The sequence below is a fragment of the Serinus canaria genome, chromosome 27, assembly GCF_022539315.1.
Source record: "Serinus canaria isolate serCan28SL12 chromosome 27, serCan2020, whole genome shotgun sequence".
Classification (NCBI taxonomy): domain Eukaryota; kingdom Metazoa; phylum Chordata; class Aves; order Passeriformes; family Fringillidae; genus Serinus; species Serinus canaria.
The window spans coordinates 3772003-3796369 of NC_066340.1; the positions used below are offsets into that span (position 1 = coordinate 3772003).

General features: G+C 62.6%; 1 protein-coding gene across 1 annotated transcript; it reads left to right on the forward strand.

Moving 5' to 3' along the window:
* The first annotated feature begins 867 nt into the window (after positions 1 to 867).
* On the forward strand, positions 868 to 10880 carry ADAM11 (ADAM metallopeptidase domain 11). Its single transcript, XM_050985758.1, has 26 exons — positions 868 to 942; positions 2222 to 2418; positions 3733 to 3809; positions 4167 to 4233; positions 4617 to 4702; positions 4781 to 4847; positions 4988 to 5036; positions 5133 to 5200; positions 5458 to 5532; positions 5625 to 5696; positions 6195 to 6361; positions 6437 to 6521; positions 6597 to 6687; positions 6790 to 6841; positions 7015 to 7114; positions 7387 to 7458; positions 7541 to 7633; positions 7744 to 7824; positions 7904 to 7954; positions 8700 to 8763; positions 8832 to 8931; positions 9007 to 9126; positions 9204 to 9372; positions 9448 to 9562; positions 10025 to 10115; positions 10559 to 10880. The coding sequence occupies exons 1-26, from the start codon at positions 885 to 887 to the stop codon at positions 10602 to 10604; spliced, it is 2313 nt and encodes a 770-aa protein (XP_050841715.1). The 5' UTR covers positions 868 to 884; the 3' UTR covers positions 10605 to 10880.
* Positions 10881 to 24367: the final 13487 nt, after the last annotated feature.

Below are 24367 nucleotides of genomic sequence, written 5' to 3' on the forward strand. Positions count from 1 at the left end.
GAGGGTGGTGCTGGTTGGGGGCTTCAATCCCAGCTGGGGGGGCTGTGATAATGGTGTGGGTCCTGGTACTGGTTGGAAGCACCAGGACAATCTGCAAGGCTCTGGGACTGGCTGGGGACCAGCTGGGGGCTGGGGACAAGTCAGGGACTGAGTACCAGCTGTGGGGGGCAGGGTGCAGGCTGGGGCCCTCCAATCCCAGCTGGAGGCCCTGTACTGGCCTGGTACTGGTGTTGGGAGGGTTTGGGACTGGCTGGAGGGGCTGTTACTGGAACAGGCGTCCTGTACTGGCTGGGGGGGGGCAGCAGTGGCTGAGGGGGGTTTGATTCTGTCCCGAGGTTCCATGTTGGCTGGGGAGCTCTCGTACTGGTGTCCCTGTCCTGGTGTCCCTGTCCCGGGTGGCTGTGGAGGGACACAGTCTGGTCTGGCTGGGGGGGTCTGGCACCGGCGGCTCCACTCCGGTCCCTGCTGGTGCGGGGTGCCCAGCGCCGGCCCGGGATCCGGTACCATTCCGGGGGGTGATGGCACCGCGAGCTCCGGTACCGGCCGGGGGTGCTGCCGGCCGGGGGGTGATGCCAGCGGGGCTCCAGTGCTGCAGTGCCGCGGGTGCCAGCGGCTCTGCGGCAGCCGGGGTGGGGAGGGTGGAAGGGGCCGGTACCGGGGGCGGCGGGGCCGGGCGGGGCGGGGCGGGCTCGGGGCGGCGCTGCCGGTGCCGCTGCCGGCGCTGCCGGTGCCGGTGCCGGTCCGGTCCGGCGGGCCCGGGGCCGCGTGCGGGCGGGGCGGGGGCGGTGCTGCCGGCCCGGCCCGGGGCGGGGGGGCCGGACGGGACGGTGACGGTCCCCGGCGCGGCGGGCCCGGTGCGGCCGCTGGCGGAGCATGAGGGAGCCATGAGCCCGCTGCGGGGGTGGCTGCTGGCCGCGCTGCTCTCGCTCGCCCCGCGGGCAGGTAGGTCCGGACCCGCTCCCGCTCCGGCATCGCCCCGGTACCGGCCCCGGTACCGGCCGCGCATCGCGCCCGCCGCGCTCCCGGCCCCGCTCCCGGCCCCGCATCGCCCCGCTCCGCTCCCGGCCCCACCGCCGCCGCTGCGGCTTTTTCGCTGCATCGACACATTTTTCCGCAGCGCCGCCCCGCAGAGCCCCGGGAGGGGCCGGGCCCGCGATCCCCCCGCACCTGCCCGGCCCCGGCCCCGCAGCCCCGGCTCCGCACCTGCCCCAGCCCCGCAGCGGCCCCGCAGCCCCGCGTCTCCCCCGGCCTCGGCCCCGCACCTGCTGCGGCCCCGCGCCCTCCACCGCGCTGTCCCCGCAGCGGCCCCGCCGTGCTCCCTCTCCAGAGGTGGCTGCACAGCAGTCCCCCGTGTCCCATCCAGGATGTGTCCCCATCTCGGATCCCCCGTTCCCTGCATGCCCCATAGATGTCCTCATAGCAGCCCTCCAGGTCCCCTTGGGATGTGTCCCCATAGCGGCCACGCACCGTGTCCCCTGGCTGTCACCTCCAAAGGTGTCCCTGCACCATTCCTTCTGTCCCCTCGTTGTCCTTTCTAGGGGGATGTCCCCATACCAGTCTTCCATCTCCCATTCGGTGGGCCCATCCCGGCCCTCTCTGTCCCCTGGGTGTCCCGTCTGAGATGTGTCCCCATTCCAGCCCCCTCTTTTCCCTGCATGCTCCCTCCACGATATGCTGACCCCACCCCAACCTTTCCTCCAGGTGTGCTGGCATTTCTGAGCCCCCTCTCCCCTGCATGCCCCCTTCTGGGATGCATCACATTATCAGCCACCCATGTCCCCTGTGTGTCCCCTCCAGGACATGCCACTGTATCTGAGACCTCCTGAGCTTCCCCACCCAACTCAGCTGTGTTCCCCTCCTGGTCACCCCCATCCCCTGGGCACCCCTCCCAGCCCATTCTGCCTGGCTGTCCTCTCCTGGGCACACCGGGGTACCTGGGTGCTCCCCAGCTGTGCACCCTGGGACAATCCCTGTTCCCACTCTCCATGTTCCCTGGGCATCCCATCCAGGACAGGAGTGTGCCCTTCTTGGCCCACCCCCTGGGCACATTCACCAACTCCGTCCCCTCCTGTTCCCACCCCTGCATCTTCCCATCTCCCTGTCCCTCCTCTTCCCCAGCCCTTCACGTCCCCAGGCCCCTGTGTCTCTGTCCTTTCTCCTCCCCAGGTCTCGTCCCCCCAGCCCTCCCAGGGTGGCCGTGACCCTGTCCCCTCTCCCGTAGGTCCTGCCACACAGGCCGGAGCGCTGCCGCGGAGGCTCCCGAGGGCCGCATGGCAGGAAGGGCGGGTGCTCTCCCAAATCACCCACCCCAGCAGGCTGGTGGGGCAGAGCTCGGGCGGAGAAGTCCCAAAGCATCAGTTGGACACCAGGGTCAGGCATGAGCCCGGAGGAGGAGGAGGAAGAGGAGGCGGAGGACCCGTAAGTGAACCCCCAAGCCCTTTCCGGGGTCCCTGGCAGGTGGCAGCTGGCAGGTGGCAGCTCCAGGTCCCCAGGCAGCCGCCGTCGCTGGCCCAGCCACACCCCAGCGTGTGCGCGGGTACCGGCATCCCGAACGGGAGCCCTGGTGCCCCCAGGGACCATCCCGCTGCCGTGCTCCCCAGAGGGACACGGACTTGTGCCGCAAAATCCCATTAAATCTGGGAACCGGCGGCGCGCGGGTGTTGGGAGAGATGAAACGGGAGCGGGCAGGTGGCGAGCACAGGAACAGATTCCTGGGTCCGGCAAGGACGGACTGAGGCCCCCAGGTCCCACCCAGTGCCGTTCCCCAGCCCAGCCCAGGCCCGGGCAGTGCCCCCCACCCATCGCTGCTGTCCCTGCGTTTCGGGGAGCAGCACACGCGCCCCATCCGGCACGGGGGAGTTGCGGTGTTGGCAGCCGCGGAGGCCGGCGCCTATCGATCCCCGTGCGCGCCGGATAAAGGCGAGATGAGGAGCTGCTCTCGCCGCAGAGGTGATTTACACCCGGCGTTGAGTGAAACCGCCGGACGCCGGGAAGAGCCGGCAGCCGCCGCGCTGGCGGGGGGCCAGGGAGGTGTTAACCCGGGGTGTCGCGGCGGGAGGAGCAGCGGAGCTCCGGGGGAGCTCGGGGCTGGCTCCCGGCGGCAGAGCCCTCTCCGGCAGTGCTGCCGGACCCCCGGAATGCGGTCGGGGCCCGGGACATCCCTTCCCTGCGATGACAGACGGCTCCTCATCCCTGTGTCCCCAATCCCGAGCTGCGCCAGGTTCCCAGCAAGGGGACGGGGCCCGCCAGGATGGGTTTGGCTTTTCTGCCGTTTCCTCGCGTGAAGCACGGAGGGACCCGCAGCCGGTGCCGGGCTCTCACCGGTGGGCCGAGTTTGCCGGGTCTGAGGCCGCGCCGCAGCGCTCGGCTCCCGCTGCCGGCGGCAGGAATTAGGAATTAGGAATTAGGTCAGGAGCGGCGGCGCCGCAGGGCGGGAGGAGCGGCGGCTCGGCTGCCGCGGCCGGGCTGGGCTCAGCGCCGGGGGGACCCTCCAGGACCCCCACCCCAGCACGGCAACCGCGGAGGGGGCGGTGGGACGTAGGTGCCACCCCAGTGCTCCAGGGTGATGGGTTAAAAAAAAAAAACACCAAAAAACAACGGGATTTTTAATGCTGAAAATTTTGGTTTAAAAAAAATGTGCATCTTCACAGTCTGCGTATTTGGGTTGGGGTTTTAATGATTATTTTAGTTATGAATTTTTTTGGGGGGCTGACTGCTCTGGCTGTCCTGCAGGGGCTGCACCTGGCACAGGTGAGCTTCATGGTGCGTGCCTTCGGCTCAGCCTTCACCCTCGATCTCCGGCTGAACCAGTGAGTGACCCGGGGGTCCTGGCAGGGAACCAGCACCAACCAGGGGGCTGCTGCTGCCCCCCGGACGGAGGGGAGGATCTGGGGGTGCCCGGGGCTGGGGGAGCTGTACAGAGCCATCCCAGCACTGCGGGCTCAGCCGGGGGTGGAGCAGAGAGGACAGGGACCCATGGGACGCCAGCGGCCTCCCAAACTGGGGGGGTCCAGTGCTGGGGTGGTACCTTGTATATGGGTGGTGGGGGGTCTCCCACACCGGGGTGGTGCCCTGCACGTGGATCGCTGCTGTCGTCTCCCTCTTCCTCCTCTTCCCCCTCTTCCTCCCCACCCCACGGCCTCTTACCCGCCACTTGCTCCCGGCAGCCACCTCCTCGCCTCCCACTACGTGGAGCGGCACGTCGGCGCGGGCAGCAACGGCAGCCACAGCACGGTAAGATGTGTGCCACGCTGTGCCAAGCCACGCTGTGCCAAACCACGCTGTGCCAAACCACACTGTGCTGTGCTGTGCCAAACTACACCATGCTGTGTAAAACGTGCTGTGCCAGTGCAGGGGTTGTGGTGGCCAGTTCATAAATCCCACAAAAGCCCAGGAAGGGTCGCCAGCAGCTCATTATGCCCCCCACCCACCCCCGGGTGCCCCTGGGTGCCCCTGGGTGCCCAGCCCTGCCTGGCGGGGTGCTGCCATGGTGCTGTGGGCACCACGCACACCCTGAGTGTGCCTGGCAGTGAACCCCAGAGCCCTGAGCCCGGGGCGGCCCTGGGGGTGCTGGGCAGGGCCGGACCCGAGGCTCAGCGCCCGTCCCTGCTCCGCAGGGCGCGGGGGAGCACTGCTACTACCAGGGCCGGATCCGGGGGCAGCCCCACTCCTTCGCCGCTCTCTCCAGCTGCCAGGGCCTGCGGTGAGTATCCCCAGGGCTGGCACGGGGGCCGGGGGGCTGCACCCCTCTGCACCCCGACACGCACGCCTCTGTTTGCAGCGGGGTCTTCTCGGACGGCCGAGCCACGTACCTGATCGAGCCCCAGGCGGGCACCGAGCACGGACAGGTGAGCGGTGCCGCCTCCAGGTGCCTGTCCGAGTACCCCAAGGCGGGTCTGCCTGTGGCCTGGGGACAGCCTTGGGGACACGGGGACGTGGCAGTCCTCCTCTCCCACGCATGGCCGTGACACACCTCTCCCCGTGGCAGAGTCTTCGACCGCACATCGTGCAGCGCATCCCCAGCTGCCCCCGACTGGGTGAGCCTTCTCACAAAGCTGTCCCTGGGGATTTGCGGTGGTCACCTCGGTGGCCCTGTGTCCTGGCGTGCCACCAGCTCTGTTCCTTCCCTTCAGGCTGCCTCTTCCCTGCGCTGAGCCAGCGTGTCCCGGGTGGGATTCCAAAGCTGCGGCGGCGGCGGCAGGTCAGTGGGGACAGAGGACAGGGGCAGGGGACAAGTGTGCTGGACCCTGGTTGATCTCTGCCCGTTGGCTGCGGGCGAAGCCAGGCTCCTCCATGGGTGTTTGCAGGGTGCTGCTCCTGCCTGGGCTCAGGGGGAACACTGTGGGGGTTGCAACCACCCCGTGGCTCTGCCCGCTCCCCGCTTCCCAAACATCCCCGGAGGGCTCGGGAGCCCCATCCGGGAGCCGGTGCCAGCTCAGCCGCGGGTTCCCCCTGCAGGTCCGCCGAGCCCAGCACACGGTGCACAGCGAGACCAAGTACATCGAGCTGGCCGTGGTGAACGACCATCAGCTGGTGAGAGGGGTGTTCCCGGGGCTGGCGGGGGCGGCGAGGGGTCGGTCTGCCCCCCACCACCACAATCCCAACTTGCCCTGGTGTGCTCCCAGTTCCTGCAGCTCCGCAAGTCCGTGGTTCTCACCAGCAACTTCGCCAAGTCCGTGGTCAACCTGGCTGACATGGTGAGGGGGGTCCCTGGAAGGAATTTGTCCCTTGGGGAGTTGTCCCTGGGAGGATAATCCCCGGCATCTGAAGGGTTTGTCCCTTGGGGGCTTCACTACCCTTCATTCCCAAGGGATTTATCCCCAGTGGGCTTATTCCTGGGTTTATCCCCCACCCTGGTGGGTTTGTCCCTGGGGGGGTTATCCTTGAGGGGACTGTTCCCAGCAGCTGGTGGATTTGTTCCCAAGGATGTTGTCCTTGGTTCCTGCTGGTTTATCCCGGGAGGTTGGTCCTCAGCACCTGCTGGGTTGGTCCCTTGAGAGTTTGGCCCCAGGGAATTTGTCCCACTCTTGTTTTTTCTTTGGCACCCGGTGGGTTTGTCCCAGCGGTCCTTTGTCCCTGGGGACAGATGTGTGTGCCCAGCTCCTGAAGTTGCCCACAGGGGTTTATCCCCAGGAGCTGATGGGTTTGTCCCTGGGAAGGGTCACGTCCCCAGCACCGTCCCTTTGTCCCCACAGATCTACAAGGAGCAGCTCAACACCCGCATCGTGCTGGTGGCCATGGAGACGTGGGCGGCCGATGACCGGATCCGGATGGGGCAAGACTCCCTGGAGACCCTGAACGAGTTTGTGAAGTACCGGCGGGAGGGGCTGGCAGAGCACAGCGACACCGTCCACCTCTTCTCGTGAGCGCTGTGGCCACGTGTCCCGCCCGGGGCCGGGGACAGCGTCCCCCGTCCCCACCATCCTCTTCCTCGCAGGGGTCGGACCTTTCAGAGCAGCCGCAGCGGCACCGCCTTTGTCGGGGGCATCTGCTCCCCTGCCCGCGCCGGCGGCGTCAACGAGGTGGGTGCGACCCCCGCCAGGGGGCTGGGGACAGGGACGGGGTCCCCGCGGTGACACCGCGTCCCTCCCGCGCAGTACGGCAACGTGGCGGCCATGGCGGTGACACTGGCACAGACCCTGGGGCAGAACGTGGGCATGATGTGGAACAAGCACCGCACGGCCGCAGGTACCGCCTCCCGCGGGGCCACGGGGACCGTGGGGACACGCCGCGGTGCCACCGGGCTGGCGGCGGGACATTCTGCAGCCCAGCGCTCTCCTCTCCTCGTAGGGGACTGCCGCTGTCCGGACTCGTGGCTGGGCTGTATCATGGAGGACACAGGGTAGGTGCCCGCTCGGGGTGGCACTGTCACATCCCCTGTCACATCCCCTGAGGCTTCTCGCGTCACCGCTGCTGGCAGGGACACCGCCGAGCTCCTGCCCGGGTTGGTGTGCCCAGCAGTGCCCCCGGGCAGGGAGTGGCGGTGTGACAATGACAGTGATCCCCACCCGACAGGTACTACCTCCCGCGGAAGTTCTCCCGCTGCAGCATCGATGAGTACAACCAGTTCCTGCAGGACGGCGGCGGCAGCTGCCTCTTCAACAAACCCTTGAAGGTAACGGCCCCCCCGGCCCTCGGGGGTCACAGTGGGGACCGATGCTCTGGGAGCAGCTGCCGGGGTCCCTCGAGGTGTCCCCAACCCCTGCCACAGCCAAGGCGCTGCTGCTGAGCTCCCAGAGCGGGGGAACCTCGTGCCTGGCAGCAGTTTGGGGGAGCTGCCATTCCCCGGGGATGCGATGCCCTTTTCGGGGGGCTCATGGCAGCGGCTGGCTCGGGGTCCCCAGCAGCTCCCGTGTGTGTGTGTCCTGTCCCCCTCGGTCCCGGCAGCTCCTGGATCCCCCGGAGTGCGGTAATGGCTTCGTGGAGGCGGGCGAGGAGTGCGACTGCGGCTCGCTGGCGGTGAGCAGGGTCAGGGGCTGCTCCCCCCGCTCTGGGGGGCTGCAGGGCTGCCAGGGACTGATCCCAGCTGCTGTCCTGGCAGGAATGTGCGAGGAGTGGGGGAAACTGCTGCAAGAAATGCACCCTGACCCACGACGCCATGTGCAGTGATGGGCTCTGCTGCAAGGGCTGCAAGGTGCGGGGCTGGGAGCATCCAGGGGGCTCGGGGGAGGGGGTCAGGGTCCTGATGTGGATTCACTGGGGTCCTGTCCCGTCCCTGCTGAGTTTGGTTTGTGCCCCGGGCAGTACGAGCCACGTGGAGTGTCCTGCCGGGAGGCTGTGAACGAGTGTGACATCCCTGAGACCTGCACTGGGGACTCCAGCCAGGTGAGTGCGGCCAGGGGACACGGTGGGACACACTGGGGGCCTTGTGCCATCACCCAACCTCTTCTCTGCGTCCCCACAGTGTCCCCCCAACCTCCACAAGCTGGATGGATACTTCTGTGAGAACGAGCAGGTGAGTTCAGCCCAGGGCTGGGCACATCCCCACAGGCTCCAGCATCGTGGCTTGTGCATGTTAAAGTGCATTTGGGACCATCCAATGTCCCACTGGACAGGGCTTGGAGCAGCCTGGCCTGGTGGGAGCTGTCCCTGCCCATGGCAGGGGATGGGACTGGATGGCCTTTAGGGTCCCTTCCAAACCAAACCAGTTTGGTGACTTTTTGTCAGCAATCACAGCCACAGCTGATCCACGCACACACACCTGGGTGTGTTTTAGGGTTTGGGGGGTCCTGAGCCCCTGGGTGTGGGTTTTGGGGGTCCTGCTGTCCCCTGGCTGCTGTGCACACATGTGGCTTCTGATCCCTGCACCACATGAGCTGGGGCAGTGCTCCTGGGACCAGGCATGGGGGGGATGGGGGGGCTCATTGTCACTGCAGCACCTCCCTGCAGGGCACACGTGTGAGCCTCTCTCCAGCCTCGTCACCCGTCCCCAGTCCCCTGGCCGCTCTCCAGCCCCTGAGCCCCCTCCAGGACCCGTGACCCCTCTCCAGCCCCTAAGTCTCCCCCAGCCCTGACCCCTCTCCAGCCCCAGAGCCTCCTTCAGCCCTGACCTCCCTCCAGCCCCTGACCCCTCTCCTGTCCCCTGAACTTCCTCCAGGACCCCTGGCCCCTCTCCTGTTCCCTGAACCTCCTCCAAGACCCCTGGCTCCTCTCCAGCCCCTGAGTCTCGCCCTGCGCTGACCCCTGTCCCCTCCCCGCAGGGACGGTGCTACGGCGGGCGCTGCAAAACCCGGGACCGTCAGTGCAACGCGCTGTGGGGCCGTAGTGAGTGTTGGCCGGGGGCGGGAGGGGACGCAGGGGGTGACGAGCAGGTGACACTCGCTCTCTGCCAGGCTCGGCCGAGCGCTTCTGCTACGAGAAGCTGAACGTGGAGGGGACGGAGCGGGGGAACTGCGGGCGCGAGGGCCTGGGCTGGCTGCAGTGCAACAAGCAGTGAGTGACCCCTGTCCCCGCGCCACCCCTCCCGGTGCCACCTGACGTCCTGGTGACACCACCGCTGCCTTGAAGGGACGTCCTCTGCGGCTTCCTCCTGTGCGCCAACATCTCGGGCTCGCCGCGGCTGGGGGAGCTCAGCGGGGAGATCGCCACCACCACCTTCTACCACCAGAACCGCTACGTGGACTGCAGGTACGGCCACCGCTGGCACCGGCTGGGCTGCGGCTCCCCGGGGTGCCGGTGTCACCCGGGTGGCTGTCCTGGCACAGGGGAGGCCACGTGCAGCTGGTGGATGGCTCGGACCTGAGCTACGTGGAGGACGGGACGCCCTGCGGGCCCGGAATGCTCTGTCTCGACCGCAAATGCCTTCCAGCCACCGCCTTTAACTTCAGCTCCTGCCCCGGCAGCTGGGACGGGAAGATCTGCTTCGACCACGGGGTGAGGGGCGCGCCGGGGACAGGGGGACACCCGGGGGGTGTCACGGTGGCGGGGGGTGACGCTGTCCTCTCACAGGTGTGCAGCAACGAGGGGAAGTGCATCTGCCGGGCGGAGTGGACGGGCAAGGACTGCAGCGTCTACGACCCCATCCCGGAGCCGAAGCCCACGGGGGAGACGGAGCGATACAAGGGTCCGTGTGCCCGCTGGGACAAGGCTCCCTGCTGTCCCCAGGCCACACGGCGTGGGCTGTCCCGCTCTGTCCCCAGCCACACCGCGGCTCCAGAGTGTCCCTCCACTCCGGTGCCGCAGCTCAGCTGGGCATGGCGGGTTTGCCCCCCCCTCCCAGGTCCCCACAGCTCTGGGCCATGCCTGGGGCCGTGTCCCCATGTCCCTGCATCCCGTCCCCACTGAGGTGGGTCCCTGTGCTGGGTTTGCCTCCCTCCCGGGTTCCCACAGCTCTGGGACTGCCCTGGGGCTGTGTCCTGGTGTCCCCCTGTCCCCTCCCCACTGACGTGTTCCCTGTGGCTGGGTTTGTCCCCTTCCCGACTCCCCATGGCATTGGAGCATCCCTGGGGCTATGTCCCCATGTGCCCATGTCCCCTTCCCACTGACGTGTGACCCTGTCCCCTCCTCCCTGTCCCGTCTGTCACAGGTCCCAGTGGCACCAATATCATTATCGGCTCCATCGCGGGGGCCGTGCTGGTGGCTGCCATCGTCCTAGGGGGGACAGGCTGGGGATTTAAGTAAGCAGCCACCGCATGGCTCGTCCCCTCTGCTGCTGTCACCGGCCACGTCCCCTCTGCACAGCGTCACCGCGCCAGGGCCGGGCCGTGCCCTGCCGGGACACTGCCAATCCCCCCGGCTGGGCATCCCGGCGGTGTGGCCTCTGGTCCCCTGACCCTGCCTGGTCCCCTGCCCCTGCCTGGTCCCTTGTCCCAGCCCCTGCCTGCCCCCCGGCCCTGCCTGCCCTGCCTGCATGTGCCATTGGGGTGTCACTGTCACCCGGAGCCCGTGGCCGTCCCCAAGCATGGGGTGCTGGGGCGGGGCCCCCCCGTGTGTGGTACCGGGACACTGCTGCTGCCTGCGGGACCGGGGACACTGGGGTGGGGGCACGCACCAGTGGGGACAGCGGGGACACTGGGGTGGCACTAACGCTCCTCTCCTCTCCCCCTGCCAACCCCCCAAGGAACATCCGCCGAGGAAGGTACGACCCGGCGCAGCAGGGAGTGTAACCGTGTCCCCCCCATCGTCTCGTCACCGTCCCTGGTCCCTGTCACCGTCACCGTCCGGCAGCCTGACGGCGTGGGAGCCCCCGGGCCCGTCTGTCCGTGTGCTGTGTGTCCGGCCGTGCTGTCTCCATCTCTGTGCCCCCACGGCTGAAGGGGAGCAGCGCCTGGGGGGGCCTGGCAGCAGCTCCCCCCCGGTGCTGGCTCATTTCAGCTCAGTGTCCCCCCGTGTGTCACCCCCCTGTCACAGCCCCCCACTAAACGCTCCCCACTTCTGTGTTGCAGGTCCGGGGGGGCCTGAGCGGGGCCGCTCTGCCCCACCCCCCCAGCGCCTCATTAACAGCAATTAAATGGGGCGGTGCTGCCGAGGCTCCGGCCGAGGAGGAGAGCGGGGGGGGGCACCCGGGACCGCCCCCCGGCCCCCCCCGCACCGCCACGAATGTACGGGGACCCCCGGCCCCCCCGGCAGGCGGCACGGGAGCAATGAATGTACCCGCGGGGCCAGCGGGACCCCTGCCCACATCCCCCCTGCCCTCCAGCAGCATCTTCCAGCCGGGGCCCTGGCACCCCAAAAGGCAGGCCAGTGTCCCCAGGACGAGGCCAGTGTCCCCAGGATGAGGCCAGTGTCCCCAGGACCGGGCCAGTAACACCCAGGACCAGGCCAGTGCCCATCCCCAGTTCAGGGCCTGGAGCTGTGCCCCCCCTGCCCGGTGCCCAGGCTGGGTCCCATGAGGGCCAAGTCCTGCACCCCCAGATGTGCCTCCCCGCCCCCCAAAGCAGCTCAGCAGCCCCCATGTGGGGTTTGTCCCCTCAAATTCTCCCCCCATCCCCCAAGCCATGGAGCCCCAAAGTCCCCAGTGGTGGGACAGGCACCCATGGGTGACAGCTCTCCCTAAAAGCTTCCCCCCTTCCCCAGCTCAGGCAGGTGAACCTCAAACTGGTGACACTGGGGTTGGGGGGGACAGAAGGGCCCCCCGGGGGGGCCAGGGTACAGGGTGAGCCCTGGGCTGGGGACACAGGGCAGCTTGCTGGGTGGCACTTGTCACCCCAGGCCCAGGGCAGGCTTGTGGCACCTCAGGCTGGCTGTCCCCCACCCCCATGGCAGGTTGGGGGGAGGCATCACCCTCTCCCTGTGGCACGTGGCACATGTCGCCCTGCACGGGGTGGCTCTGCAGAGCCACCCAAAGCACAGCACCACAGAGCACTGAGGGCCACACTGGTCCCTTTAACCACTGGTGACACTCAGCATGGAGGGGACATCCCTGGTGACACTTGGTGACACAGCCCGGTGTGTCTGTGTATGTGTGGGGACACTCCTGGGGACACCCAGCACGGGGGCAATGGGGGATGGTACCCACTGTCCACAACAGTGTGGGGGTGTCCCCTCTGTGTCCCCTCCTTGTCCAGTGTCCCTGCTGCCTCTGGGTCCCTTTGCCATGGAGACAGAGAGTGACAAAGGGTGTCCCCAAGCCCAGCCATGGCAAAAGTGTTGTGGCACCCTAGGGGACAGGGTGGGAGGTGACAGCAGGACCGGGGTGCCTGGACATCCCCTGGCTGGGATCTGGTGGTGGCTTCTTGTGTGACATGTCATCTCTGGGCTGGGACACCTGGGGACCTGGGACCACCGCGGGCATCAGGGGTCTGGGATCAGTCCCCGTCCCTATCACTGTCACCAGTGTCCCCACAGCTGCCACAGCCACAGTGCCCGGGGGGCTCCCTGCGGCGAGGGTACACCCCCGGTTCCAAGCAAGAAGCCACCGTTGTCACTGGGTTTGGGGACATTTATATATATATATATATATATAAAATATAAATACTGGGATTTTTCTTAATGATTTTAACGCTGTCAGGGCGGGAGGGCCCGTGGCGGGGGCGGGGGGGGCACCCGGTGCTTCCAGAGCCAAGAGAGCAAAGCCCCCCCGGCCCCCGCTGCTGCCTCGGGCCCGGCCCGGCCCGGGGACCGGCACGGCGGGGCCCTGGGCCGCCCCCCGCACCGCCGTCACCCCGCACCGCCTGCTCCGCTCCCGGCGGGGCCCCCGCGCCCCCCGGCCCCGCTTTGCACGCGCTGGGAGCCGCCGCCGGAGCCGCCGCTCCGAGCTCGGCCCCGGCTCCGGCCTCGGCCAACTCCTGCAATGTCGCAGAATTTATTTACAATAAAGATTTGGAGCGATGGGGCTCCGCATTCTCGCCTCGTGGTCGAGCCAGGGGGCGCGGATGGGTGCCGATTACTGGAGGATGCCGATCTCGTCACTCCAGATTCCGCCAATGTCTATGGGTCACGTCGACCGGCCATGTCCCCTCGATGCCGGTCGCCCCTGGTCCTGGATGTCCCCCACGGCATGCGCTGTCCTCTAGCAGGAGTCGATGGCCCCTGGTGCATGTCACCTCATGCTCCTCCACATGCGGCTCCTGCCTGGATCCGGGACCCTGTCCCCGCGGGGGAATTGTGGCCTGCTCGCTGAGATCAGCCCCCGCCCAGGGCATGCTCAGCTCCTCTGCATGCCAGGACACGGCACCATCGCTGGTTGTCACCATGGCGCACACGCTCAGCACTCCCTGTCTCCACCCAGAGGACACTGCTCCATCGCCCTGTCCCGGCTCAGGGGGACACTTCTCCTCCCAGGGACAGCTCTTTCGCAGATGATCGACCACCCCTGCGGGCCTGGGTCTGAAGCTCCGGCCTGTGGGGACAGGGTCCCATGCCCGAGGGCTGCTCAGATCCCCCGCATGCCGGGGAATGACACGGCACCTGCCGGGCATGGCGCGGTCCCGGGGACCATCGGACACGGCGGGCTCCCCGCAACTCCGGGCTGATCCCCTCCCATGAGGCACACGGGGCTCCATCCCCTCGGCAGCTCCGGGTTGATCCTCCCCTCCGGGCTGATCATCGGCTCACGGGGATGAATCCTCCCGGCACCACGGGGCTGATCCCTCCCGGCACTCGCGGCTGATCCTCGTCCCGCATCACGGGTGCTGCATCCCTCCGGCACACGGTGATCCCCCGCACTCGGCTGATCCCTCCCGGCACTCGGGCTGATCCCTCCGGCACACGGGGCTGATCCTCCCGGCATCCGGCGGGGCTGATCCCCCGGCCACGGGCTGATCCCTCCCGGCACTCCGGGCTGATCCCTCCGCACCGGGCTGATCCCTCCCGCACACGGGGCTGATCCCTCCGGCACCGGGCTGATCTCGCACCGGGCGTCCCTCCCGGCACTCCGGGCTGATCCCTCCCGGCACACGGGGCTGATCCCTCCCGGCACTCCGGGCTGATCCCTCCCCGGCACTCCGCTCTCCTCGCACACCGACCAGGAGAGGGCTCTCCCAGCACGGCCCAGGGACGCGCAGGAGCCGCTCCGAGCTCTCCAGGACCCTGCAGGGCCACGCGTGTCCCCGCGGTGCCATCCCCGCGCATCCCTGCTGGGGGCCCTGTGCTGGTCAGGGGTCACCACACGAGTGTCACCGCCCTAGGGGAGCCCTCTTCTGCCCGGGGGACAAGGGGCAGCATTCAGGATAGTTCCTGCTGTGCCACCTCCCCCAGAGCCCCCAGAGCCCCCGGAGTGGGGCTGGCGGTGTCCCTCTCCCTGCAGAGCCCTGGAGGGACTCGCTCTGGTGTCCCCGGGGGTGGCAGGAGAACGCACCGGCCCCAGCTCCCTGCAGGGACGAGCTGAGCTCCAGCCCGGGCTGCTGGGGGTGCCCGAGCACCTCGGGTGCTGCTCCATCGGGAGGACACCCAGCCCCGGGCAGGGTCTCTGGCTCCAGCCCACCTTACTAAAGCCATCACCTTCAGCCTCTTGCTCTGCCCCTGTGGTAGGACAGGGTGGGCAGTGAGGAAGGGGCTGAAGGCACCTCTGGTGACAGTGACCAGGGAGTGAGGGGGGTCTGCACCAGGACCTCCTGACCCCTGTGTCCTCCTGGCCAGGCCAAGGCCGCCCCTGCTCCCCCCTGGGGTGGCTGCAGGGGCAGCTCTGCACCCCGGAGGGGATTTGGTGCAGTTTTGCTCCATCCACAGCAGAGCTGTGCCACAGCACGGAGTTATTTTGGGCTGGTGTCGAGATACCAGCGCGATGAGTGAGTCAGAAACATTCCAGATGCACTGGCTGCTTCTGAATCTTGAGTTATTCAAAATCTTCGGGGTCAGGAGGGCAAAAAACAAGGAATTCAAGTGGGCCCAGCTGAGCCTGCTGCCCTGCAGGGTCACACAACACCCACAGCTCTTGATCAGGGCAGGGTTCCTCTGCCAGGGGCTGGGACACAAGGACACCACAACGTGTTGGATGTGCCTGGCAGAAGGGAGATGGTCCTTGGCCAACTGCCCAGGGCCACAAAAGCTGCAGGAGGCAGCAGGTCTGGTTCCCAGAGACACCCAACACCCCAGGCTGCCCTTTCTCTGCATCACAAACTTTCCTTTCCAGCTCCCCCCGTGGCTGCCCCAGGCACAGAGCATTCCTGCCTGTCCTCAAGCTCCTTCTTCCTCCTAATTCACTGCTTCTGTCAGGGACAGTTCCCCTGCTCAGTTCTGATCTCCACTCCTCACCCTCTGCTTTTACTGCACCTGCCAAAGGTCAACGACAGAAGCCCATGGGGGAAGGCAGTCTCCTGTTTCTGTGCTGAGACCAGAGATCAGGGAATTGTTCAGCTGGAAAAGCCCTCTAAGATCATTGAGTCCAACCATTCCCAGCCCTGCCAAGGCCTCCACTCACCCCTGTCCCCAAGTGCCACATCCACAGGTTTTTAAACACCCCACGCACAGTGGCTCCACCAGTGCCCTGGGAAGGTGTGCCAGTGCCTGACACCTTTCCAAAAAGCAATTTTCCCAAGATCCAACCAAAGCTTCCCCTGGCACAACTTGGGGTCATTTCCTCTTGCCCCGTCCCTGTTCCCTGGAGCAGACCCCCCTGGCTGTCCCCTCCTGGCAGGAGCTGTGCAGAGCCACAAGGTCCCCCCTGAGCCCCCTTTGCTCCAGGCTGAGCCCCCCCAGCTCCCTCAGCTTCTCCTCATCAGACTCCTGCTCAAGACCCTGAACTTGAGAAACAAAATCCAAGCAAATCCCTCATTATTAGTAAACCCAAAGCAAGAAGAAGCCAACGCCTCCCCCACGCTGTGTCTGTGCCATTGCATAATGGGAAACCCTCAAACCTAAAATATCCCAGCTCCTCTGGTTGTTGGAGCTCATGATTGACCATCTGGCTGCGATTTCCCAGCTCTGATCTAACGAGGCAGGAGCTGCTTTTGGGGTGAGCACGAGGACAAAAGGCCCCGAGGAGTCCCCAGGAAGGTGTGCTGGGCCAGGCTGGGGGTGCTGAGGGGGCTCAGGCTGCTCCCCCATCACAGAGCTGGGGGGTTTGGGCCACCTCAGGAGCTCAGGACACAGCAGATGGTCAGGAAACACCTCTGCAGTGTAATGGGGAAATGTGACCCATGGGGGACATCCATGGATCCTTGGTTACCTCCAGGGGAGGGAAGGAGCACCCCAAAAAGAGTTCACAGCCATGGCCTGATTTGCCACGCCAAAAAAAGGAAATTCTGAGCACAGAGCAGGACAATGGGATTGAGCTGAGAAACCCCCCCAGGGCTGGCACCTGCCTGGCACAGAGCTGCCCCTGGGCCACAGCACTCACACCTGGAGTGAGGAGTGCTTCCTGCTCCAGGAGTGAGCCTGGAACACAGCAGGGCTTCATCCAGCTGTGCCAGCTGTGCTCCAGGTGAAAAACAGGGAGAGGAGAGGAGAGGAGAGGAGAGGAGAGGAGAGGAGAGGAGAGGAGAGGACGAGGAGACGAGAGGAGAGGAGGGAGAGGAGTAGGAGAGGAGAGGAGATGGAGAGGAGAGAGGGAGGAGAGGAGAGGAGAGGAGAGGAGAGTCGAGAGGAGAAGTCGGCCGAGGAGAGGAGATGGAGAGGGAGGCGACGCGCTAGACGGACGAGAGGATGGAGAGGATCGGGAGGATGGATGAGGAGAGGAGATGGAGAGGAGAGTCGAGATGGACGAGCGCTGAGCGGACGCAGGAGTAAGGAGAGGAGAGGAGAGGAGAGGAGAGGAGAGGAGAGAGGAGAGGCCACTCTGGCTCTCTCCCAGAGTCCCAGCACAGTGTGCCCTGTGATGGAGCATCTTCACTGAGCCTCTCTAAGTTGAGGCCTTTATTTGATACATGGAAAATCCAGGGAAATTGATGGGTTTGTCACCATGGAGAAGCTCAGCAGGAGGAGTATGCACACCTCAGGTGGAAGCAGATCCCAGCTCTGTCTCGCCCACGATGGGAATTTTTCTTTTTAGGCTCCAGATGGAAACAAGACACAAACCCAGGCATGGGGAAGAGGCCATTTGGGGAAAGACCTGACACTGCACAGGGCACTCCAGAAACAGCCATGGGGGGGAGGACAGAGGCAGCACCCAGGGGCCAAGGCTCTGCCAAGCACAGCACATCCCCAGAGGAGGTGGCTCCACCTCTGGGAGCAGCAGAAGGAGCCAGGCAGGCTGGACTGGAGTGGGTTAGGAAAGGTGACAGGAGGTTTAGCAAGGGCTGGGGGCAGCCTGGCAAACCCAACAGGTCGTGGTGACTGCAGTGACCTCCCAGGCTTCTCCTGCTGGTTGTGCTGCTGAGCCATTGGGGCTGACCAGAGAATCACAGAAGATTAAGATTAAACCCACCTCACTCCAGCCCCCTGCAAGGGGCAGGAGCAGCTTCCACTGGCCCAGGCTGCTCAGAGCTCCATCCATTTGCAGGGATGGGGCAGCCAGAGCTTCTCTGGACAAGCTGTGCTGTGTCTTACCACCCCAGTAATCAAAATTTTCTTTCTTAAGTTTAATCCAAATCCATCTTCCTCCAGTATAAACCCACCACCCCTCATCCCGTCACAACAGGCACCACTGAAGAGTTTGTCCCCATCTTTATCCCCTGAAGCGCTGGAAATCCTGTGATAGCACACAGGAGTTACCCAAAGCTCAAGGGATGTGCAGGGGGATTGTTCAGCTTTGAGGTAAAGATACCTGAGCTGAAAGCTTTGCTGACCCCTGACTCGATTTCTACCAGCAGAGGGGACCCCTCAACAGCAGAGAATGACTCCAGCAGAAACTCGGGCTTCCCACAAAACAGACCCAGCTCCAACCCCAAATCACTTGAAGGATTCTTAGGGGTTTGGGGAGCTCAGGGTCGGGACCAGCCGGGGGCAGCTGCCCCAGGCCCAGCGTGGGGGCCCCGGGATGGAGCATCCCCCTCCCAGAGCACTGAACATGGAGAGAAAGAGAAAAGGAAAGAGGAGCTGAGCCCGGGGTCAGCTCAGGGACTGAAGAGGCGGCAGGAACCGCCCCACGGCACCGGGGACAGCGGCGGGATCCAGCGGGAATCCCACGGAGCAGGGCCGGGACAATGGGGAGGGAGCTCAGGGGTCAAAGCTCAGTCACAGCAGCGCTGCTCGAGCCCAGACGAGCGGGGAAGGGAAGGATTTTCACCAGCCAATGGCCCGGAAACAAGACTGAAGGCTTCGGTGTCCTTTAACTGCGCCAGCTCCGGAGGGAGGGCGCAGAATTCCAGGGAAAACGGGGGAAACCCAATTCCCTGGCTGGAGCGAGCACCAGCATCTCCCAATGCCCTTCAAGGAGCGCTCTCCCTGCCAGGCGTCCCTGGGAGCTCTTTTCCAGCTCACAGTCCGGGTCACCCCAGCTCGCTTTAACCCCTGCGCTGCCAGGCGTCCCTGGGAGCTCCTTTCCAGCTCACAGCCCGTGTCATCCCGGCTCAGTTTAACCCCTGTGCTGCCAGGCATCCCTCGGAGCTCTTTTTCAGCTCACAGCCCGTGTCCTCCCAGCTCGCTTTAACCCCTGCGCGGCCGCGGCGGAGCCGGCGTGACCTCAATCGCGGGGCCGATGGCTCACACGGGTTTGTCACGGTTCAGATCCAGGTCACCGCAGCTCCGTGCGGTGCCGGGGGGCCCCGGGTTCACCCCGGGGTGCCGGGTTCACCGAGCTGCGGCTCCCGCAGCGCCCGGGGCTGCCCCCGCACGGCCCGGCCGGAGGAGCGGCCAGGGGAGCAGAGGTTGCCGAGTTAAACTGGCAGCTGACAAAGGGAGGGTTTGTTTTCCCCATTTCCTGAGCTTTTCTTCCTAGTCCTTGAGAATTTAAATTCGTAGCTAGAACGAGCAGTTTGTTAAATCAGGTTTGAGGTCTCCCCAGGTCCTGGCTCTCCTCTCTGGGATGTCGGCGGTGCCACAGCCTCCAGGCCAGAGAATTTTATGTAACTCTCTCCTCACCCTGCTCTGGCTATGGCACTCTCCTTTCTTCACAAGGATCCTCCCCTTCCTTCACTGGATAGCCAAATGGCCAAAATGGCTAAATCTGAGCACTGCAGGGCATCCTAATGGGCTGTTTCGTTAAAAACCCAGCAGGCTCCTTCTGCTGCTCCATCCAGCTGGTCAGCAAGGGGAGGCAAGAGGGGAAAAGAAACCAGATTTCACAGGCAACAAATAAACCAGGATTTCATTTCACAGAATCACAGAGTCATTGAGGTTGGAAGAGACCTCTGAGACCACCAAGCCCAACCTTGGACCCATCACCCCCTTGTCACCCAGAGTGCCACTGAGTCATTAAATCCCACCCTGGTGAGTCATGGACTGTCCCCCTCCTCTGTGCACAGGGGACAAGCCCCAGGGACAGTGTGACCTCTTGGAGACACTGCTAAAGGAAACTTTGGGGCAACCCCAGGTTCTGGGTGAGCCCAGGGATGAGGGTCTCCCCCCACTGTCTCTCTCTCTCACCACAAAGCTCCATCCTTTAGGGTGAGGTGGTTGTTAGGTGCTGCAGAGCCTGTTCCCAGCCTGCTCCTGGCAGCACCAGGTGGGGTTCACTGCTCAGCACCCTCACACTGGGCTCATCCTCTGCTCCCCTCTCTGTACCTCTCTCCCTGCCTTTTACTCAAGAAATTCACTTTTTCTGAGATGCAGAGAATGCATCTGGGTTTGTTCTCAGCACTGCCAGGCTCCCCTGACCCTGCCCAGTCCCACTCCCAACTTCCCCACTCACACCTGTTCTTACCTGCCTGCAGCAGCACCTCTGCTCACCACCACTTTTCCTGGCACTGTCCCAGACTTCCCATTAACTCTCTTGAAGGCAGCAGCACCTGCAGGAGAGCTGCAGATTATTGTATTATATATATTATAGAGATATCAGAGATATAAAACCATCAAAATCAGACTGGTTTGTGTTGAAAAGATCTTTTTAAAGCCCATCCAGTGCCACCCCTGCCATGGCAGGGACACCTTCCACTGTCCCAGGTGGCTCCAAGTCCCACCCAGCCTGGCCTTGGGCACTGCCAGGGATCCAGGGGCAGCCCCAGCTGCTCTGGGCACCCTGTGCCAGGGCCTGCCCACCCTCCCAGGGAACAATTCCTGATTTCCAATATTCCATTCATCACTGCCCTGTGGCAGTGGGAGCCATTCCCCCTTGCCCTGACACTCCCAAGGGCCCTGGTGTGTCCCCAAAGCTCTTTTCAGGACAGAATAGGCTTTCCAAAAACTTTGTTGATCACGTTCTTTCAGGTGATTTCAATTTCATCAGAAATGTTATGAAAAGTCTAGCAAACATTTATAAATAGGAACTTCAATTTTCTAGGGAAAAAAACCACTCAGGGATGGGGGAGGGAAGAAGTAACTCCCTTCAGTCATTACACATCTTTTAATGAGGGCAAGACAAGAGCTGAGGAGCCCCCCTGGTGCTTCCCAGCACTCCCAGCACGCCAGTGCTTGTTTGCTGGCTGAAGGAATCCCACTCCTCAGCAGGGCCTGGGATCCTGAGTGCCATGGGAACCCCCAGAGGAACCTCCAGGCTGAGCACACCCCAGACAGCTCCCAGGAGGGCTTCACCCCCACCTCACCCACCCCTGCTGGGGCTCTGTCAGAGCCCAGGACATCCCTCTGGCTGCCCTGGGTAATTTGAGACCCTGGCAGGGGCTCAGAGACCTTGACATGGAGTCAAAGACACCTTTTGTGCCTTTGATTTTAACCCATGGAAACAATTCCCAACTTTGTGTGAAGAGTTACAAGCCATAAGAGTTTGAGTAGAATGATAGTGAATTTATCACAGGGTGAAAATGTAGAATTTTGGGGATTTAGAAGGGGGGTTCAAGAGGCAAGATGGAGGAATCTGGGCATGTCCTGTCCTTCTTCTCCTTCTTGTGCTCCACCTTCTGCTGTGATGGTGACACTTCTGGACTGGTTTAGGGTAGAGACAGACTGTCTAACCTAGGGGATGGGTATTGGAAAATTATTGTAAATAAAGTACACATAGTTCTTAGTATAAAAAGCCAACACCACCCTTAGGGCAGGGGCTGTGCCACAACCCAACCTGCTGGACAGAGCTCAGCAGGTCAGAGAGAGAATGGAACAGATAAGAGAAAATAAACAACCTTGAGAAGCAGAACTGATGAATCTTGACTTCTTCTTTGGTCACAGGGCTGGAAAAAAGAGACTTTCCAACACCTCAGGAACTATTCCAACACAGAACCCAAGAGGGCTCCAGGAGAAAAGGGGGTTCCCTGTTCTGCTCCTGCTCCTGCTCAGCCATGCTTCACCCCACAGAGAGAATCCAGGCTTGGGGCAGCCACAGCCACAGCTCAGGCAGGGCAGAAGGGCTCAGTGTCACTCTCCTAGGGTCCCCGTGGGAACAGCCACAGGAGTTCCACTGTCACTGTCACATTTTCTGAAAATCCCTTTGCCAGGATTTCTTTTCCTGGGACACTGAGAAGCGTCAGAGAAAAATGAAAACAATAATTATCTGCTTTGCTTCTCCTGTGTTTTGCTGCTCTGGAATGTTGTTTGAACATTGTCTACCAACAGGTGCTTGCTTTATTGGTTTCATGGGGATTGTTTTGATTTAATGACCAATCAGGGCCAGGCTGTGACGGGACTCTGGAGAGAGTCACGAGTTCTCATTATCATTCTCTGTACCCTTTCTCTATTTTCTCTATTCTTTAGTATAGTTTTATATAGTATTCTTTAACATCATATAATATCCTAAAATAAGAAATCAGCCTTCTAAGAACATGGAGTCAGAGTCATCATTTCCTTCCAACGATGGACACCCCAGAAAATAGCACAGTTCCACTCCTTGGGTGCTCTGCCCAAGAATCAGCAGAATATCCTGTGCAATAAAACAACAGGGAGGAGAGCAGCAAATCCTGGCCTGCTCAGAAATGGCTCCCAAGTCCCAAAAAGCTCTGATCAGATGTCTTTAAATCCTCCTTCCAAGGCATTTTGCCCAGCTATCAACATGGAATTTACACAACAGCGATAATGTCACGCTGCAGAAAACAAAATGTCATTTCCCCAGCAATGATGAACTGGTATTTGGAGCCCCTGATACAGAGAAAATGAATGACAATTTCCCTGGGAGCAGAAGCCCCCAGGCCCCTTCCTCTGCTGCTTTGGAGGGTGGATTACACTGAGTTATGGATTAACAGAGCATCCTTAACTCATGCAAACAGCTCTGCCCTTCAGGAACTGCTCCACGCTGTCCCATTCACAAGGATCAGGCACTGAGCACCCCTCAATGAACAGCTCCTTTGGATGGAACCTCACAGCAGAAAATTGTGTTCCTGGAGCAGGAATTCCTGAATTATTAACAAACCAAGCTCCAGGAATGTAACACACTTCCACACGAGCTGCTACAAAAGCATAGCTGAACTACAGGTAGGAACACTTAACATTAACAATATCTAACACCCAACCTATGCCTCCAAAGGGAAAATCACTCTGCAGAGAGCATCTCTACTCTTCCCCTCACTTCCCGGCAAAGGAAAAGCACGTGGAGCTGTCAGCAGGCACCACAAAGCCTCCGCTGGGACCACGTCTAGACGTGTGGTGCTGGGAGAGCTCCTCAGGCACCCCAGGCATCCGCCCGGGGCTGGCAGATGTGACAGGGACCCCTGGGAGCTGCTTTGCTCCCTCCTGGAGCAGCAGCTGAAGGCTACACAAACACCCAGGGACAACTCCAGCAGCTCTGCACATCTGCCCAGGGCGGCTGAGCCGAGCCTGCAGTGGCTGGGTGTGACCCCAGCTTTGACCTCTGCTTCTCCTCCCGAGCACGGGATCAACCACAGCCACCACAGGATGGGCTTCTACCTGACCATTGTCCCCCAAATGTCACCAGGGCAGGGTACTGGGGCTCTATTCACTTTTTCAGCTGTGGTTAAAGTAATTTCAGACCTTCTCACTGTGAATTCACTGTTCAACAGAGGCTGCTGACCCTAAAACCAAGAGGCTGCTGACCCTGAAACCAAGAGGCTGCTGACCCTAAAACCAAGAGGCTGCTGACCCTAAAACCAAGAGGCTGCTGACCCTAAAACCAAGAGGCTTCTGCACCTAAACCTCAGCAGGGCAAGGCTGTGCTGGGGCTGTGGCTGCCTGCAGGGACTCACCCAGGGATAACCCTGAGTGCAAAGGGGGGTCTGGGAGCAGCAGGAGCCCAGATCCTGGTGGTCCCTGCACTGGTCCAGCAGCAGCCCCGGCCCCAGTTATCCCTGTGCCATGGTGCTGCCCTTCCCAGGCATGGAGCTGGCAAAGGCATTCCCTGTCCCCTGCTCCTCTCCCAGGCTGGGCACTCTCTGGGCTGCTCGGGTGCCCTGGCAGTGCAGAAAAGAGAAGTTGTCAGTGCTGGAGCTGGCCTGGGTGGCCGCCACCCCTCCTGCCCAGCAGCCCGGGAGCAGGGCAGGGGCAGCCCCGCTGCCCTTTCCTCCCTCCGGACAAACAGCCCTTGTTCCAAGCCCCCGGAACAGAACCCAGCTCCCTCCCAGATCCCTGCCAGCTGCAGGCAGGACAAACACTCCACGCCTCCTTCCGCAGCCCGGGGTCAGGCTGGCAGCGAGGGGACAGCGGGGACACTGAGCGGAGCCACGCTGTGACAGGCACAGCCACCCGGCCGTGCCCAGCCGGGGCAGCAAATCCTGCCCGGCTCACCGGGCACGGCCCGCCTCCCATCCATATGCAGAAATGCAGATTTCCCTCTTTGCCACCCTTTCCAAGGTCTGGCTTCCCAGCTTGGGGGGGTTTCCCTTTTCTAACGTGGTTGTTCTCATCCCATTCTCATCTCATTCTGAGCTCTTTATTGACCTAAACAAGGTCACAGCTATAAAAATTCCAAATTGTGGCTCTAAGACAAATTATTAACTATCCCTCTCCCTCCCCCCCATATTCTATTGCTGGAAAAAAGAAGCCATCTCACTCAGACTGGAGTAATCCACTGGATTTAATACATTTCTTTTTTTTTTTTTCCAAACCCAGAGAATGTCACCACAAATCCAAATTCCATCCAGCATTCTTTGTCCTAAAGTCTCTCCTGGATGTTTATTTCAAAATGGTCTAAATCAAGCCAAAGCAAGAGCATTTTAAAGCAAATTATTGTTTCTTCAAAAGGAAAAACAAAGTCTGATATTCCAAAACCAGCCACAGCCAGAACAGAGCTGGGACAGACCCCACGACCAGCAACACACGTCAGCTTCAACCCAAATGTGCACTTTGTACACAATGAAAGGGAAAATAAAAAGCAGCAACAGAAACAACTCAATTACTTGGGATTTTCAGAATGAATCCAGCACTGGGATTGGAATACTGGGGACACTCTGCTCATGAACAGGGATTTACTGGGTGGGCAGAAGACCACAGGACTGCCCCGAGGCAGCAGCTTCACACAGGTCATCAACTGGGAAATAACACAAAACCAGGGAGCAGCAGGTGGGAGCCTGCTTTAAGTCCTTGACAGGAATTTGCTATAGTTTGGGAAGAGAGCAGT

Coding starts and splice junctions, on each gene's coding strand:
- ADAM11 (XM_050985758.1), top strand. CDS start 885: ATGAGCCCGCTGCGGGGGTGGCTGCTGGCCGCGCTGCTCTCGCTCGCC. Junction 2,419..3,732: donor GAAGAGGAGGCGGAGGACCC/GTAAGTGAACCC, acceptor GCTGTCCTGCAG/GGGCTGCACCTGGCACAGGT. Junction 7,825..7,903: donor GCACTGGGGACTCCAGCCAG/GTGAGTGCGGCC, acceptor GCGTCCCCACAG/TGTCCCCCCAACCTCCACAA.